The 15,838-nt window shown below is 55.2% G+C and overlaps 2 protein-coding genes across 2 annotated transcripts; one reads left to right on the top strand and one right to left on the bottom strand.

Annotated features, from left to right (window-relative positions):
• Positions 1 to 272: 272 nt before the first annotated feature.
• On the top strand, positions 273 to 4,304 carry DLX6 (distal-less homeobox 6). Its single transcript, XM_027749125.2, has 3 exons — positions 273 to 1,039; positions 1,970 to 2,163; positions 3,930 to 4,304. The coding sequence occupies exons 1-3, from the start codon at positions 679 to 681 to the stop codon at positions 4,179 to 4,181; spliced, it is 807 nt and encodes a 268-aa protein (XP_027604926.1). The 5' UTR covers positions 273 to 678; the 3' UTR covers positions 4,182 to 4,304.
• An 8,269-nt stretch (positions 4,305 to 12,573) lies between these two features.
• Positions 12,574 to 15,315, bottom strand: DLX5 (distal-less homeobox 5). The gene is made up of 3 exons (XM_027749126.2): positions 14,809 to 15,315; positions 13,503 to 13,687; positions 12,574 to 13,277 (listed from the first exon to the last, which is right to left on the bottom strand). The coding sequence occupies exons 1-3, from the start codon at positions 15,161 to 15,163 to the stop codon at positions 12,945 to 12,947; spliced, it is 873 nt and encodes a 290-aa protein (XP_027604927.2). The 5' UTR covers positions 15,164 to 15,315; the 3' UTR covers positions 12,574 to 12,944.
• Between the last annotated feature and the right edge of the window lie 523 nt (positions 15,316 to 15,838).

Genomic DNA, 15,838 nt, shown 5'->3' with positions numbered 1-15,838 from the left:
AAAGGGGGGATGGGGGGATGAGGGCAGACGCTCCCCTTTTCCCCACCCGCGCGCGTTTCTTCCACACCCGCGCGTGTGGGGATAAACGGGAGGGGGGGAAAAGGGGGGCGGGCACGGGCAGCGCGCGCTGCCGGCTATGACGTAAGGGGGCCGAGTGACCAATGAGGGAGGCGCTGCCCTCCGGAGACGAACCATTCGACTTGTGCGCGTCCCTGCCCTTCAAGTCGGAGCGCCGGAGTCCCAACTTTCCCGGCTCCCACCTTCAACTCCCCCCACCCTCCACGCCCCCCCTCCATAAAAAAAAAAAAAAAAAGAAACCCACAAAAAACAACACCCACCCCACGCGCCGGGGGGATGAAGGAAAAGAGCGGCGCAAAAAAGCGGCGGGAGTAGCCCGCCCTCCCCCTTCACACACCCCGCACACCGCCCTCCCCTTCCTCCCCTCCCTCAGTGAACGAGGCCCCTCGCAGAACGGCTCCTTGGAGAGGAGGGGGGGAAGGAAAAAAAAAAAAAGGCGGAAAAGAAAAAAAAAAAAAAAAAGAAAAGAAATTAAATTAAATCACCGCCGCCTCTCCAGCGGTGCCGCGGCGGGTAAGGGGAGCGGCGGTGGCTGGGCAGAGAGGAGGCAGAGCGCGGGGGGCGAGCCGGGGAGCGCCGCGCTCTCCCTCCCAAACTTTGATGATGACCATGACTACGATGGCTGACGGGCTGGACGCGCAAGACTCCTCCAAATCCGCCTTCATGGAGTTCGGGCAACAGCAGCCGCCGCCGCCGCAGCCGCCGCCGCCGCCCCACTCCCAGCAGAGCTCGCCGGCCATGGCCGGCGCCCACTACCCGCTGCACTGCCTGCACTCCGCCGCCGGCTCGCACCCGCACCACCAGCATCACCATCACAGCTCGCCCTACTCCGGCAGCGCCGGCTCCTACAACCACCGCTCGCTGGCCGCCTACCCTTACGTGAGCCACTCGCAGCACAGCCCTTACCTCCAGTCCTACCACAACAGCAGCGCGGCCAGCCAGACGCGGGCGGACGATGCAGGTGAGCCAGCACCGCTTGCCCAACCCGCTGCCACTTCCTCGCCCCGCTCCCTCCATCCCTGGGCCTTTCCCCGGCCCCCCCGGCCCGGGCACCTGCATAACGACCCCCGCCGTGCCCCCCGCTCCCGCCGAGGCAAACGCCAGGTCTGGGGTGCGCCGGGAGGCGGGGAGAGAAGGTGGGGGATTGCTTGTTTCCGCGGCCCCTCTGCGGGCCTACTGCTGCGGTACTGGCGGCGGGGCCGCCGCGCTCCCCCGCGCTGGCGGCGGCTGCCGGCGGTACCGCGGCGCAGCGCACCGGCGCCTTCCTTGCCCGGCCGGCGGCGAGAGGCTGCGACTGGCGCTCCTTTGTTACGGCGGGACCGGCTTTAGGCAAAATTCCTGCTAGCACCTGAGGAGTGAAAGTTTCCAGGCGAGCGGGTCGCATTCCGCTCGGGGGCCGTCTGATTTATGTGGGGGTTTTGGTTGTTTTGTTTTTTTTTTTTTTTCTCAGAGAGCCGTACGTATCCATCCGGAGGGGCACGGCGGGGGGGCGGAGGGGAAAAGCATTGTTAAAAGTCTCGGACTGGTGGTTCACTGACCACCAAACTGGCGACGCGAAGTTAATTAGCTCAGTAAAACCTGGATGGTCTTGGAACAAGGTATCCCTTTGCAAAGCCAGCGCTGCGCTTTAAGTTTTTAAAAATATTATTATTTTTTGCTCCCCGGGGGCAAGGCAGCGTGCCCACTATGCCCGGACAGCTGTTTTTTCTCCCGGTAGCTAGGCAGCAGCCTGTGCCGCGCGTACCTTTAAGGAGACGGGGCTTGTGTGTACGCGATGGGGTTGAACATGCGTCGGGACAGGCTTCGGCGGTTTTAGGAGCCGTGGCAGCCAAAATACCCGCGTTTAATAGCTAAGGAGGGTGATGTTTCAGCTGTGTTGTTTTGCTTGCAGATCAGCAAAAAACCACAGTGATTGAAAACGGTGAAATCAGATTTAATGGAAAAGGGAAAAAGATTCGGAAGCCTCGGACCATTTACTCTAGTCTACAACTCCAGGCTTTAAATCATCGCTTTCAGCAGACCCAGTACCTGGCACTTCCAGAGAGAGCTGAACTGGCAGCTTCATTAGGACTTACCCAGACACAGGTAATTACTGGGAATCCCAAATGACTGAAATCCTGCTCGAGCAATAAAGGCCAAGCAAAGTATGATGTTCCCTAAACCTCTGTCGGGAACGGTAGAAAAGGTAATGCACACGATTCCCATCTCTATGTCCTAGGACTTACCCAATGCGCAACAGAGACCGGGCTACCGCAGAAGGAGCTGAAAGCGCCTTTCCCTCAGCCGTCTGGCGAGCAAGCGCTCCCTTTTGATGCCACACATAAGATTTTAAAATTGCCTGTATTTTCGGATAATTCCAGCACCGAGATACAATTGCCCAGCTATGAAAAGGAGAACAAAACAAAGGCAAGGAATCTCTGGGCCTGAGGTAGAGCTAAAAGCAAAGCTGCCTCGTAGCAACGTATGTAGGTAGAGGGGAAGCAGGGACGCGTTAGGAAATACCTGTAAAATCAATAGTTAATTCACCTTGGATGACTAACGCAAATGCAGTGGTTAGCCTTGGGCAAAATGTACGGAAGGTGATAATAGATCTGAGGATCAAAGACAGCCGTGTACAAAATTATGGCAGGTTAAGCCATAGTTAAGTGTGGTTGGAATAGCTGTGCCATTCTGCTAATTTAAACTTGAAAGACATGTGAGGCATTACAGGCTTCCCAGGCTGGGGTTTGTGGAGAAGTGCATGGATAGATGGGATCAAATCGGGTAAAATGTTATCATGTGAATTTATGAGCTTAACAAATAACTTCAGGATTTTATCATTGTCATTGGTAACAGTTGCTTCCAGCCAGCGATTTTTAAATACTCAGCAAACATTAATGATGGGAATAGACCTGATGGTTTTGCAAATGAGATTTTAGTATCCTTAGCTTGCACACTCTGTTTCACTTTTGTCTCGCTTTTTCTCTCACACGCATAGATTTGTTTCAGTGGCCCGATCCTGAGCATACTAGTAGAGAAGCACTCCTGCTTATCTCATAACATTACGTCTGCAAAGTTTGCGAGGTCAAATACACATGGGGGTTTTGTTTTCTTTGTTTGATTGATTAAAAAAATACGTTGTGTATATATGTCTATATAGGTATATATAATTTCTATAATAATTCTGATCTGCCAGTGGGCCCGATCCTCGCACATCTTATCGAGTACAGGCTCCTGTTCTGCTGGGTTAGGAGCAGGATGAGACCCAAAGCAAACTTGATATCCAATTACTCACTAGAAAATAAAATTATTCTTTCTTTAAAAATATATATTAAAATAAAGCCACAATCCTGGTTCCATTTTGCCTCCTCCCCCATCACAGCAGCATGGACCACTTGATCTGATCGTGTGGATTTCGGATGCACGATTTCTTTGTAAGATGCCCTTTGTCTATTGGCTCCTGTATCCTGGCACAAAATCATATGATTGCGTGTGTTTGACAACAGTTTGCCCGAATGATCAAATGACCTCCAAAATTCTGAATGAGGTGCTAAAGCAGGAGACCTCAGAATATGTAGTTTGTTTCAGCTTGAACAATCTGGCCTGCGCAAAGAAAACAACGTTCCAGGTTAAAACTTGCATCCCTCTCGCTTTCCAGCTCTGGTCTGCCTCCCCTGTTCTCTCCAGCGGCATCCAGAGTCCAAGAGCAACTGTAGATATCCTTCCTTCCTCCCTTCCCATCCCCAACTCCACACCCGACTGGCGTGTGCGCTCAAGACCTTCTCTGGAGCAGACCCACGGTCCCCGGGGTCTCCCCTGCTGTGCCCTGGGCACTGATGGCAGCCTAATATCTGCTGCGTTTTGGTTTACAGGTGAAGATCTGGTTTCAGAACAAGCGCTCCAAATTCAAGAAGCTGCTGAAGCAGGGCAGTAACCCCCACGAGAGCGACCCTCTGCCAGGCTCGGCTGCCCTCTCCCCTCGCTCTCCAGCTCTGCCTCCAGTCTGGGACGTTTCAGCCTCTGCCAAGGGAGTCAATATGCCTCCCAACAGCTACATGCCTGGCTATTCTCACTGGTATTCTTCTCCACATCAAGACACAATGCAGAGACCACAAATGATGTGAATTGTCCAAGAGAAATAATCTCCCAAGAACGCCTCGTCTCGACATGGCAAGAAGTTCGCCTGCTTTGCCAAGCCATGCCAGCAAACAGGCTCTGTGTGAACTTGCAGATGCGGCAAAGAGACAGTGGCTTTTTTTTTTTTTTTTTTTTTTTTTTTTTTTTTTTTTTTTTTTTTTTTTTTAAAGTATCCTCAGTGATTGATCTTTAACAGAAAGACACAATTTTCATTCTGGCGCACAGAAGACACTTCTCTTTAGGATATTTTCCTTTGGACTCCAAGGCACCAGCCTCTTTCTCGGTGGAGTATACGTCAAAACAAACTTTTTACAGACTTTGCCCACAAGAACCTGAATCTACCATGGCAGCCGTTTTTACTTGTTTAATGAGCTAAAGACATTACATGATGAAAGAGACTAGTCAAAGCTCCTTCATTTTTATTCACCAAATCCAGACTGGGGAAAGGATTAAAAGAGAGAAGAAGGGATTAAAAAAAAAATGGGAAAAAAGGAGAACTGGTTGAAAACTGAAAATGTACTGTAAGATTAGAACACTACCACGAAGCAAAACATGCATGCTTTCTCAAAATGCAATGGGCTGCGGCTCAGAAGAAACCACCGTCTCTCACGTGAAGAGCCCCCTCATCCGCACAGACCTGCACCCACACACAGCCGGACAGACTCCCGGAGACGAGAAGGAAAGACAGAGAGATGGATTGGCAGCCAGACCCGCCGCCGCGGGCTGGGGAAGGAAGGCTCAGGGCTGCCCGGCAGCAGCCTCACCCACTGAGCAAGAGGGACCTTTCCCCGAGCAACCTTTCTGTATATATTGTTGAATTTTAGTTGTACATATACTTTGTATGTTTTTGTCTTCTTTCATATATATAGAGTAAAAGCCACAAAATGCCCGCCTGGCTCATATTTCCACCTTAGCGGATCCCCATCTCCCCCGACCTGCCCCCCCAGTTCAACCCTGGCAGCGGGACCCTGTGCCCCGCTTGCCTGTGCGCAGAGACCCCTACCAAAGCATAAATCTGCGAGCAAAGAAAGAAAAGATGAAGTGGGGGAGGGGAGGGGTAGCTGGTGGTTTGGTTGGTTTTAAGGCTACGACTTAAAGACAGGAGATACCGAGTCCACAAAGATACACCTAGAAGAAGTTCCTAACCATCCGGCCATTTCTACTGCGATTTCACTGCTCCGCTGCTCAGCTGAGCTGAGCTTTCTCGCCGAGGCAAAGCTTAGAGCCCTGTCTTTCTTTCCAAAGGTTGGAGACTCCAAATTATTAAGAAAGGAGGCGCCCTCCTTTGTTTTTAAAGAGCAGACAATGCAAGACGAGGAATGTTTTGCAAAGCCCTGAGAGGTGCCCAGGCACACAACACGCTGTCCAGCCAGCTCCAGCCGCACCAGTTTGTGGAAAGCACAGCAACTACTGACAATGAAAAGCCCTTTCCTCATCCAAGCTGGGTGCCCCATACTGCGAGAATTAATGGCTAGAGACCTGGGCATCCTTCAAATTATGAACCTTGAAACCACTGAGCCATTTATCAGAAGTCAATAGAGATCCTCAGAGTGCTCCATATAATGACAGCTACATACAGTCGTGCAAAAGGACAGTCACTATAATTAGACACAAAGCAAAGACTACTTACCAATATACCAGTTTTTTGGGGGGTGTTTTTTTGTTTTTTTTTTGAGCAACTTCCACGCTCAGTCAGTCTTCAGAGTGGTTTAAAAACCGATCAGTCTTGTCATTTTCTACCATTCGTATTGTTACATTAGGAAAAATGTTTTCTTTTCTTTTTTTCCCCTTCCCACTGTGAAACTTTGGGTTCAGAGCTCCCCAGGATCAATTCTGAACAAAGCCTCCAGCTGCAGTGCCATCCAATTTGAAGCAGACATTGGGGACAATTTAAGGTTTTTATCCACAAGAAGGTTTTTTTCCATTCTCTTAAATGCAGCCATAATTAGAGTAATTTTTCATGTAGCCCGCTGATTACAGCGTTTTTACCGTCAAAGATAATTACCTGTAATTTTCTTCCACTTTTAATACTAAAAAGCCATCTTTATTTAGATTCAGGAACAGGAAAGGCGAAACAAAAGAGGAAAATTATTCTGTTATTCATACACAAATTGCAGAGACGTAGGGCCTAAAATTGAAAATTAACCAAAATTATAATGCTGAAAAGAATGGAAGAGGCTTCAGAAGTACAGCTGGTAGTGGGGCTCACTGAATTATTCAAATGACACTGGAGAGAAAGCTACCATACATTTAAACCAACAGCATCGTGTGCATCTTTCAGAAAACCCCGCTTCACACCCCCCCACGCCGGCCCCTGTGCAGGCTCGCCCTCGCTCCGCAGAAGGGCGGTGGATGCCCTGGTGAGCCAGTCCCGCAGCCCGGGGAGCCCAGCCCAGCCCAGCCGAGCCCAGCCCGACGGGCCCCGGCCCCCACGGCCGCAGCAGCCGTCTTAACCCTTTCGCTGCACCCGCCCAGCGGGGCCCGGCAGCGGGCGGTCCGCCCCCGGGGGCGGGGGGAGAGGGGGGCTCGCTGCTTCTCGTGGGCTTGCGGGGGGGCTCGTCCTCGCCTGCGCGCGCGCGTGGGTGCCGGTGCGGAAACCCTCTCGGTGAGTCGTGCCCTCCTTTCCCACGCGTGATTTCTCAAATAGGCTTAAAGAAAGCCCAGACAACAAGCAAGCAAGCGAACAAATAAACGATAATAATAATAATAATAAAAAAGCCCCATTAGCTTCGTAGCGTGGGAGAAGGTGGGAGAGGCAGGCCTTCCCGGGAGCGGGGTGTGAGCGAATGGCAGCAGCGGCTCCCACTCGCGCGGCAGACACCCCGGGAGACTCTCGTGAAACAGCGTCATCTATGGATGGAGCAGCGGCAGATCCCCGCGCCAGCGCCAAACCTGCTGCCGCCGGGCTGCCAGCGCCGGCTCCGCCACCGCCCGCCCGCCGCCGGGCTCCGCCGCCCCGGGGCCGCGGGACGGGCGCCGCGGGGAGCCGCGGAAAGGCGCGGAAAGGCGCGCTGCCGCCGCCCCGCTGCGGGCACGGGCGGACGGGTCCGGCCCCGGGCTCGCATGGTTTCTCCGCCGGCCGCCGAGTCCCGCGCCGCCCCTCCGGCAGCCGGGGGGCCCCCGCAGCATCCCCGCCCCGCGCCGCCCGCCGCCCCGGCAGCACCGGAGGGAAAGGGGGCTCGGACCTGTCGGGGTCCGGCCGCCGGGGGAAAACACCGGAGTGCGAGTGACCGCGAAACTGGGGGAACGAGTAAAGAAGGAGCGTGCCTCGACGGGCAAGGCGCGGAGCAGTCACACACCAACCCCAAACCCAAGGGAGCCCCAAAACTTACCCCTGTGAAAATCTCCTAAGCAAGGATCGGGGTCTAGAAATCTATACTGAACAGAAGCAGTGGAGAATATTTTTCTGAGTCTCAGGGCAGAAGCTCTTTCTCTATATTCTTGGTTGAGTGAGCACATCCAGGTGTGAAATTGTTTGCACACCCCAGCACCTCTTATATTGCCAGCAAAATTAGCTGTTATTACTGTCACTGTTTAGTGATGGTTAGCTTGATAAAAAAAAACCTGCTGTAATCAAGACCTGGCGCATCTTTGCAAATTACAGATAATTGTAAACGTCCAGATTATGATAATAGCATCCTAATCCAGCCTGCAATATAATTATTACAGAGTGTTACATCTGAAACTGTCCAGTAGGGCTAATTCAGCCATTATTTAGACCCTATTTTTGCACTGCAAATGGGTTGCTGAGTTGAAAATGTACGATTGTAATTTCACGGGGCACTCAATGAGTAATGGTATAGGGAGAGAAAAATACAAAAGTGGAATGTGAACAGTAGCGATCAAATCAAACTCTGAAGGACAAAAGACTGTTTGATTCATAGGGAATGAGAAGAGCGGGAATTAAGAAAACAGCAAATCAGTGGTCTGCAGCGTTACGTGTCCAAATCTCAACGAGTGCGAGCCTGATGTGCAGTCAGGGGCTGATGCTTCGGCTCCCGCCTTGCATGAGTCCACCTCTCGCTCGGCTCTTCCCGGCAGCCTCTCCCTGGCACCCGAAGAATCCCCGCGCTCTCCCCCCATCCCCAAAAGTGGGATCGCCATTGTCGTGTGCCTCCTCTCAGGTGACTGAACGTCACTTTCGGGCAAGAAGCCTCGGGAGACTCGGAATCGGGCGGAGAAGAGTGCGGAATGCGGGACTTCGGGGCCAGGGACTCTCCGGGCGGCTGTGGAGTCCGAGGCCTTTTGCGCTCCCGTGCACCCGTCCTCAGGGGTCCTTAGGGAAATTATCACAAAACCGACTCAATTGTAATTAATTAACCAAAAGAGCCTGGCTAACAGGACTACCTGCAGCTAGCGAGGTTAACTCACTGGGTTAGTTGGCTTTCGACTCCTGATTAACTTTTATTAACCCTGGACACGAAATACAAAAACCCGCTTCATTTTTTAATGGGCTAAATCATCAAAGCGCCGTTGCCGCCGGGCCCCGCAGGACCCGAGTGCAGGGAGGCAGCACCCGGAGCTGGCCCCGTGGGCAGGTCGGCTGCCAGCCCCGGCCCTTGCTGGTCTCCCCGGGCCGCAGCCGCGCTTGGCACCTCGCAGTCTTTCTCTGTGCCCTTTTCTCCATGCGGATTAGTGAAAACACCTCAAAGAAAGGAAAGCTCAGTGGATACCGCGAGGCAAAAGCCCTATAAAACGTGTTATATGGTGCGTATCGAGGAGACTGTAAAGATCTCCTTGAATGGAGGGCCAGCTTCGCAGCCAGGCAGACGATGCCGCTACAGAGCACAGAGCCGGGTCAGGATCTGGCCCGCCGAAGCCGGATGAGCCATCCTGCAAAGCCCAGGCTGAGGTTTAGACAGCCTCTCTGGGAGTGCCGAGGAGACGCCGGCAGCGGGAGGGGAGCGAGAAGTCATCCCCAGACTCCCCTTCGCCAAGTGCTCAATCCGTCGCGGGTTCTGGCCTGGGCCGGCTCCCCGGGGCCTCAGCTGAAGGGATATAAGGAGGCGAGGGAGCTGGGAGTTTTTCCCGCGACCTTGAAGGTCGTGTCCGTGGAAGGTGTTCTCACAGACAGCCGGGGCGTGGGGTGAGTGTCGGCAATTCTCGGGTCTATATTCCAGGCAGATGAACCATTGCTTATCCACCCCAAATCACACGTAAACAGACGCACCGCCGAACAAAGAGTAGAAATATTTAATTGATGCAACACAGATTCTCCCTAAAAAAGAGAGAGAAAGGGAGACTATGCAAACCATGCAGTTCCTTTTTCACGGCTCTTGTCTGACCTATAAAACAGGTTATTGCGTTACTGCAGGCAATCGCTCAAATGACTGAAAGCAAGAAGAGGGGGTTCACACCCCATCCCCCCTCCCCCCCCCCGCCCCGATTTTCCTGGAGCAATAGATCTCCTTTCCGTAATCCACAACCAAAACACCTAAAGTCTGTCAGTTGCAAAATTACGTGGCAGAAGTCTCTAATCGATGCCACATGTGGGATGCACTCTGGGGACACAGCGCTGCCGGCGGCGGAGCGGGCAGAGCGCGGAGGCCGCGCAGGCAGCGCAGCCGCAGGGGAGCGAATGCACCGGGGAGATCGAGGGGAGCAAGAGGGCGACAGGAACGCCTGACGAGCGGGCCGCCCTGCCGCAGTGACAGGTTGGAGGGGGTGGTTTTTCTTTCCCCGGAGAGGAGCGGGAGGGAAATGGAGGCACCTCTCTGTGAGGCAGCCCTTTCCACCGGGCCCTTTCCACCTCCCTCTGTCCGCAGGGAGGTGCGGGGACGCCCGATGAGGGACAGCGAGGGCTCTTTGAAGGAAGCGGGAAGGTGCTCCCCTCGTATTCGTGGGTGGAGGGTGGTCGGCAGTGTATGTTCCTGGGTGTGGGTGTTTTGGGAGTGCGCCCCAACCGGAGGCCAGTGCAGCCGGGGGTCGATCTGCTGTGGGTGTGAAAGCCCCAGGGGTGCAGGCAGTATCAGGAGCTCTCGATCTGGGGCATCTGAGGCTGCAGGCTGCTCTCTGTGTGTGTGTGTGTGTGTGTGTGTGTCTGCGCGTCTGTGTCTCTCTGTGTGTGTCAGGCCCTGTGGCTCAGCCCTGGAGCCGCTCGGCACCCACAGGAATGTGGCTCCTCTCGGCTCCCCGAGCTGCCCCGGCTCCACATGGAAGTGGCCGCCAGGAAAACAGAAGGGAGGAGAAGAGAGCGGAGAGGCGGGGGGAAAGCCCCGAGCCAGCAATCCACCGAGCCCAAACCCATCAGACAAAGGACAGTTCATCTCATTCCCTTCCCGGGGAGGCAAAGGGGGAGGTCTGGACAAGCCAGGCTCCCTCCGGCCGCCGCCAGAGCCCAGGGGGTGCACCCAGGCGGGGACAGGCGCCGGGGTATACCTGCCTGTGTGTGCGAGGACGAGGGGACAAGAACATCCCCATCGGCCCAAGGTCCTCATGGAGGGGCAGGCGGCCGTAGACCTCCAGTGTTCATTGGGGTCGGCGCCACGACGAGAGCATATTTTCTCCTGTTTGGGGCAGGGATGTCAGACTCTCCCCAACCTGCACAACACCATCCCGATCTGGGAGGAGGGAAAATTAAAAGGGAGAGGAGCCGGCAGGAGAACCGAGTGGAGCTGACTCGGCTGGCTCGGAGAAAGGAGAGGTGCCAGAGCCCAGTCCAGTGGTGGCTGTGTGAATTCCGATCCCTGCCTGGGATGGGAATTCCATCCTGCCTGCCGGCATCCCACTTTCCCGGAGCTGTTCTTGCAGTGTCCTCCTGGGCCCTCCCGGCCCCTGCAGGTTACCGTAATCAAACAGCCCCGCGGCAGCTGCTCAGAGAAAAGGGTGGGTGGACCGACCTGGGAAACTGACTTCCACCTCTTGTGTCCAAGCCTTTCTGCAAAGGGAAGTGACCTCGGGGAAGGGAGAATCTCTTACTGCAGGTTGAATGCTTGTCTAGAGGGAAATGAGGAAAAGAACGGAAGAAAATGAAAAGGTCAAGCTTTTTTTTTATTTTTGTTTTTGGTTGGTTTTCTTTTTGCACAGGGTGGAAGTTAGCAGAAGAGACAAATCCGAGCTTTTCGTGAGCCCCAAAGTCGGGGAAAGTACCTGAAACCTTGAGAGTGAAATGAGCAGAAGCCGGTCCCCAGAACCGCTTGGGACGCGAGGAGCGGCAGAGCCCGCCCGGCAGCAGGCAGGGGTGGGCAGCCGGTGGTGGCTCTGACACCCCCACACCCTGACGTTCATGGAGCACAACCGAACAAACTGGTCTATTGTACTGCAAGACATTTACCAACCCCCAAACCTGTTACAAAACAGCAACCCCGGGCTTCTTTCTTTGGGAAGAAAACTACTCACGCACATGCACTCACGCACACGCACAGAACATGGCAGGCAGGAGCGGAGGGAGAAGAAAGGAGGGGGAGGACAGCAGGGAGAAAGACAAGAGACAGGTAAGTGTGCCCCAGGGCAGGAGCGTGCCTTTTCAGGCCTTGCCTCCCCCTCTGCCAGCACTCTCCCCTCCAGCCTCGGCTGCCAGGGAGGCATTTTTTATCTCGGGGATCCTTCAGCGATGCCTTTGGCACATTCATTGCTGTCGTCGTACCCCGCACGGCAGTGAATTACCGCTCCCCCCTTGGAAGGAGTGTCCCCGCGGGAACGGCTGCCGCGGGGGCCCCACCGGCCGGGGTTTCTGCTGGGAGAGGGGCCCACGCTCCGTAAGAGTGGTCCCAAGCCAGTGGGCAGCGCACCGGCCACTCCGCCAAAGCCGTGCCTCCAGCACCGCACAGCGCTAGCGACGGCTCTGCTGCACGGTTTTTTCCCCTAAATCGTGTATCTAGAGATAAAACAAAACCAATAAAAGTACCTCTCCAACGTCCCTCTTTCAGCCGCAGCCGCCGTAGGCTTTTACCAGGAGCGAGGGGAGCAGGGCTCTCATTTTATCCTTTTCACATATTTAGTGGCTCCCTTTGACGGAAACATAATTTGTATAATTAGCTGAGCGCACATGGGCGACTGATGGGCTGTGGAGTGCGCAGCTCTCGACGTTAATTGCTCTCAGGAAAGGATTCGGGGCGGCTTAGGCGAGAGACTTGCTTTCTAGCGTCAGGATGGGCAGCTTTCCCTTTGGCTTAAATCACTAAGGTGCGATAAGGTGTACGCGGTCCTGTCAGAGCCCCTTTTCCAGTGGGAAGAGAGCACCGCCGCCCCTTGGCTCGTCCATGGGGACCTGCAAGGGCCACATCCTGCCAGCACGCCCGGGCTGCGGTGGCACTGCACGGCACTGCAACCAAATGTGAACTCCCAGCTCCCATCCTCTTTCCTCTGTCTCTCTCTGCAAGCAAATCAGTCTTATATTTTTTCCCTCTTATTAAGAGAACAAGGGGTAATTTGGAAACCTTTATCGTGGTCGAAATAATTTTATTTTATTCAGAATATACAGTTTAATTCCTCTATCTACAATTATTTACAGGGTTAAAATAACATTGAAAAAAGTCTCTGGAAAAATTGAGGTCATAGATTTCAAGGCACCATTGATAGTGTCCACAGCTGAGCCAAAAAATGTCCGTATTGTATAAAAAAGGGTTTCCTCTGAAATGCAATAAGTTACATGCACAAGCTTTACACATTTTAATCTTTTTGTTTGTTTCTTTTCCCTTTTAAAAATTCCCCATATGCATTCCTTTCGTTATTATTCCTTAACAGTAAAACACAGGAGTCCAAGGAACAGAAAAAAAAAATAAAAAAAATAAAATAATAGAGGTCAGACTCTAATAAATTGTCCCAGAGCCGAGTGCTAACGGGTGCTGTAGGGAGCCGTGGGGTTGGAGGTGGGAGTTGATGGAGTTGGCAGCGGGATACCAGGAAGTGGAGTTCTCCAGGTAGCTGGATGCAGGGGACGGGTTGGAGTTTGGAGGGTGAGCGTGTGCGTGGGCATGGTGGCTGAGGGAGCGGGACGAGCCCTGAGGTTCCCAAACCGCAGGTGACTGTGGAGAGTTGCAGGCCATGGGGTCGCTGGAGCTGGGGCTGTGCTCCGGAGGCATCTCCCCGTTTTTCATGATCTTCTTGATCTTGGATCTTTTATTCTGAAACCAGATTTTCACCTGGGAGCGGGGCAGGAGGAGAGGAGAATAGAGAAAAGAGAGAGTGGGGAGGGAAAGCGACTATTAATGCCCCAGCTGGTGCTTCGCGGCTCCGGGAACCCGCGCCCTGACGCCCTCCCGCCCCTCCGCGGGGGCCGATCCAGCCCTTCCCGCCGCGCCAGGGTGAACGCGGGGTTCTGCGACCCGCCGGGGCCGAGTCGAGCCGAGCCGAACCGCTCGTGGTACCTGTGTCTGCGTGAGTCCCAGGGAAGCGGCCAGCTCAGCCCGCTCCGGCAGGGCGAGGTACTGGGTCTTCTGAAACCTCCTCTGCAACGCCGCCAGCTGAAAGCTGGAATAAATAGTCCGGGGTTTGCGCACTTTCTTTGGTTTGCCGTTCACCATCCGCACCTCGGGCTCCGCCACCTCCTTCTCTGCACGGGCGCAAGGGCGGGAGAGAGACACAGACGCAGACGTTAAGGCGCGGGACAGGCTCCGCTCCGCGCAGACCGCGCCGACTGCGGCGGCATCCCGCCCCCGGGCCGGGCCGGGCCGGGCAGCGGCGCCGGCCCGACGGGCCCCTGCGGTTCCCCCCGGGGCTCCGCCGCCGGGCGGCGGCCCCGAGCAACCTCCGCCGGCTTCCGCGGTGAGACGGGAGGGCCCCGCTCCCTCCGCGCCAGGCCTTGGCCAACCCCGGCCCTCCCCCGCCCGTCCCGGGCATCCTGCCGGGCGCGCAGCTCTGCGCGGCCGTAAGCGGGAGCGCGGGGCGTGCGCGGAGGACGACTGGTGCCCTGCTGGGAAGAGCCCGGTCCGGAGCAGAGACCGACCCAGGGCATCTACCGCTTCCCCCGCACGCCCGTGCCTTCCCCCCGCCACCGCCGGCGTGTCCCCAAGCGCCGCCGCGACCGCACTCGTCCCAGCCAAGCCCCAGCCGCTTGGCTTCGCCACGGGATTGCTTTTTTAATTCTCCCTGTCCCCTTCTTTTTTTTTTTCTTTTTTTTTTTCCTTGTTTTTTTCCCCTACAGCAAGTTACAAAGAAGTACAGGGAAAGCACTAAAACCGCGGCGCTTTCTGGTAAAAACACTCCCGGCTTCGCAGCCCCGCCACGGCTGGGCTCCCCCTCCCAGTCTCCTCCCCCACCCCTTCGGCACAGGGGGAAGGAAACTTTCTTCAACACCGCGAACCTGAGTTTGAGACACGCAACAAGGCTCGGCTATTTTCTCCCTTTTCTTGAAGGGAGAAGGAAGAGGGAGGTAGTCGTGGCGGCCCGAGGGCAGCTGAAAAAAGTTTGTTGGTAAAGCACTAGTCCTAGGATTTGTGTTTTAGATCGTGCGGGCTAGTAAAAGAAAAAAAAAAGGTAGACCATCCATCTTTTTTTTTTTCTAATTTGCTTCCCCTCCCCCCTCCCCAAATGTATCTGTTTATTTATATTTAGTTCTCCCTCTGATTCAGGGAAAGCTGCATCCCCGCTGCCCCTGAGTCAGGGATCTGCCGGGGCGCGCTCTCCCAGCCTCCCCAACGCCGCTGGAGCTCCCCGCACACCCCCGGCCCTCACCTGGCTGGCTGGCGGAGCTCTGAACGCGGTTGTAAGCTCCGCTGTACTGGTGGTAGGGGCTGGCGTAGCTGTAGTCTGCATAGGCTTTGGCAGGATAGTTCCCGGCAGATCCGTTCATGCCGTGGTACTGATACTGGTAGGGGTTGAGAGCTTTGCCGTAGGAAGCCGAGGTAGGCGAGCAGTAGCCGTGCGGGGCTCCCCCCGCCGGGCTGTAGTAGTCGGAATCCGTAGCCGAGGACTCGGGTAAAGTGGGAGATTCCTGGGACGGGTGGTGCATGGCTGCAGCCGTCTGGAAAGTAGCCTGGAAGTCGCCGGATCTGATGTTGGGGACCCTTCTGTCAAATACTCCTGTCATAGCTGGGAGCCGGCGGCGGGCTGGGGCTGGCGGCGGGGCTGCTCGGGTCTAAGCAGACATGTCTGGGGGAGGAGGCTGCGGCGCGGTGTCTGTCTCCGGCAGACTGCTGGCTGGGGCGCAGCATAGGCTTGGTTAAATCCTTAATTGCGCTCTTACGCACAGCAGGGTGGATCGGGTTCCATTGGCCAGAGCAATCGGGAGCAGCGACACCCTAACTCGTCCAACTAGTTTAGCACAACAAAGCTTCGGCTTAAAAAAAAAAAAAAAAAAAGTCCCGTCCTTCAGCTCTTTTAAAGTGAATACCAACAGCAATCTCCGAGCCGGAGCGTCGCGATTGGGAGGTTTCCGGCTCCCCCCACTCCTGCAGCCAGCGAGGGGTCTCGGCCAGCCTCGCCGCCCTGCAGCCCGGTGCCCCCGCACCCCTACCTGCAACGCCGCGGGGGAAGGCTGCAGCCACGCCATTCGGATTTGCCATCCGGTCCCCCTTGGCTGTGTCGATGGCTTGGGAGCAACGCACCGTGCGCTCCTGGTTCCCAGCACGTTTTCTGATCTGGTGACGCTAAATATTAGTGTCTGACCGGACTGTTTCGCTCGGGTCGTCCTCCCTCGCAGGGGGAACGCCGGCCGGGATCGCCGCGCTAAATACAGCAAACCCTATTACCCCCAAATATCTCG

The sequence above is a fragment of the Pipra filicauda genome, unplaced genomic scaffold (assembly GCF_003945595.2).
Source record: "Pipra filicauda isolate LSUMZ 115617 unplaced genomic scaffold, ASM394559v2 scaffold66_size7647185_pilon, whole genome shotgun sequence".
Lineage (NCBI taxonomy): Eukaryota > Metazoa > Chordata > Aves > Passeriformes > Pipridae > Pipra > Pipra filicauda.
Note: the sequence above shows the minus strand (reverse complement) of the source record. Positions and strands in the feature narration are given on the sequence as shown.

Bases quoted from the DNA above. Each gene is read 5' to 3' on its own strand.
- DLX5 (XM_027749126.2), bottom strand. From the start codon at position 15,163: ATGACAGGAGTATTTGACAGAAGGGTCCCCAACATCAGATCCGGCGAC. The intron at 13,688-14,808 runs GTGAGGGCCGGG...GCGCCCGTGCAG, and splicing joins GAGCTCCGCCAGCCAGCCAG to AGAAGGAGGTGGCGGAGCCC. The intron at 13,278-13,502 runs GTACCACGAGCG...CCCCGCTCCCAG, and splicing joins TGGGACTCACGCAGACACAG to GTGAAAATCTGGTTTCAGAA.
- DLX6 (XM_027749125.2), top strand. From the start codon at position 679: ATGATGACCATGACTACGATGGCTGACGGGCTGGACGCGCAAGACTCC. The intron at 1,040-1,969 runs GTGAGCCAGCAC...TTTTGCTTGCAG, and splicing joins GACGCGGGCGGACGATGCAG to ATCAGCAAAAAACCACAGTG. The intron at 2,164-3,929 runs GTAATTACTGGG...TTTGGTTTACAG, and splicing joins TAGGACTTACCCAGACACAG to GTGAAGATCTGGTTTCAGAA.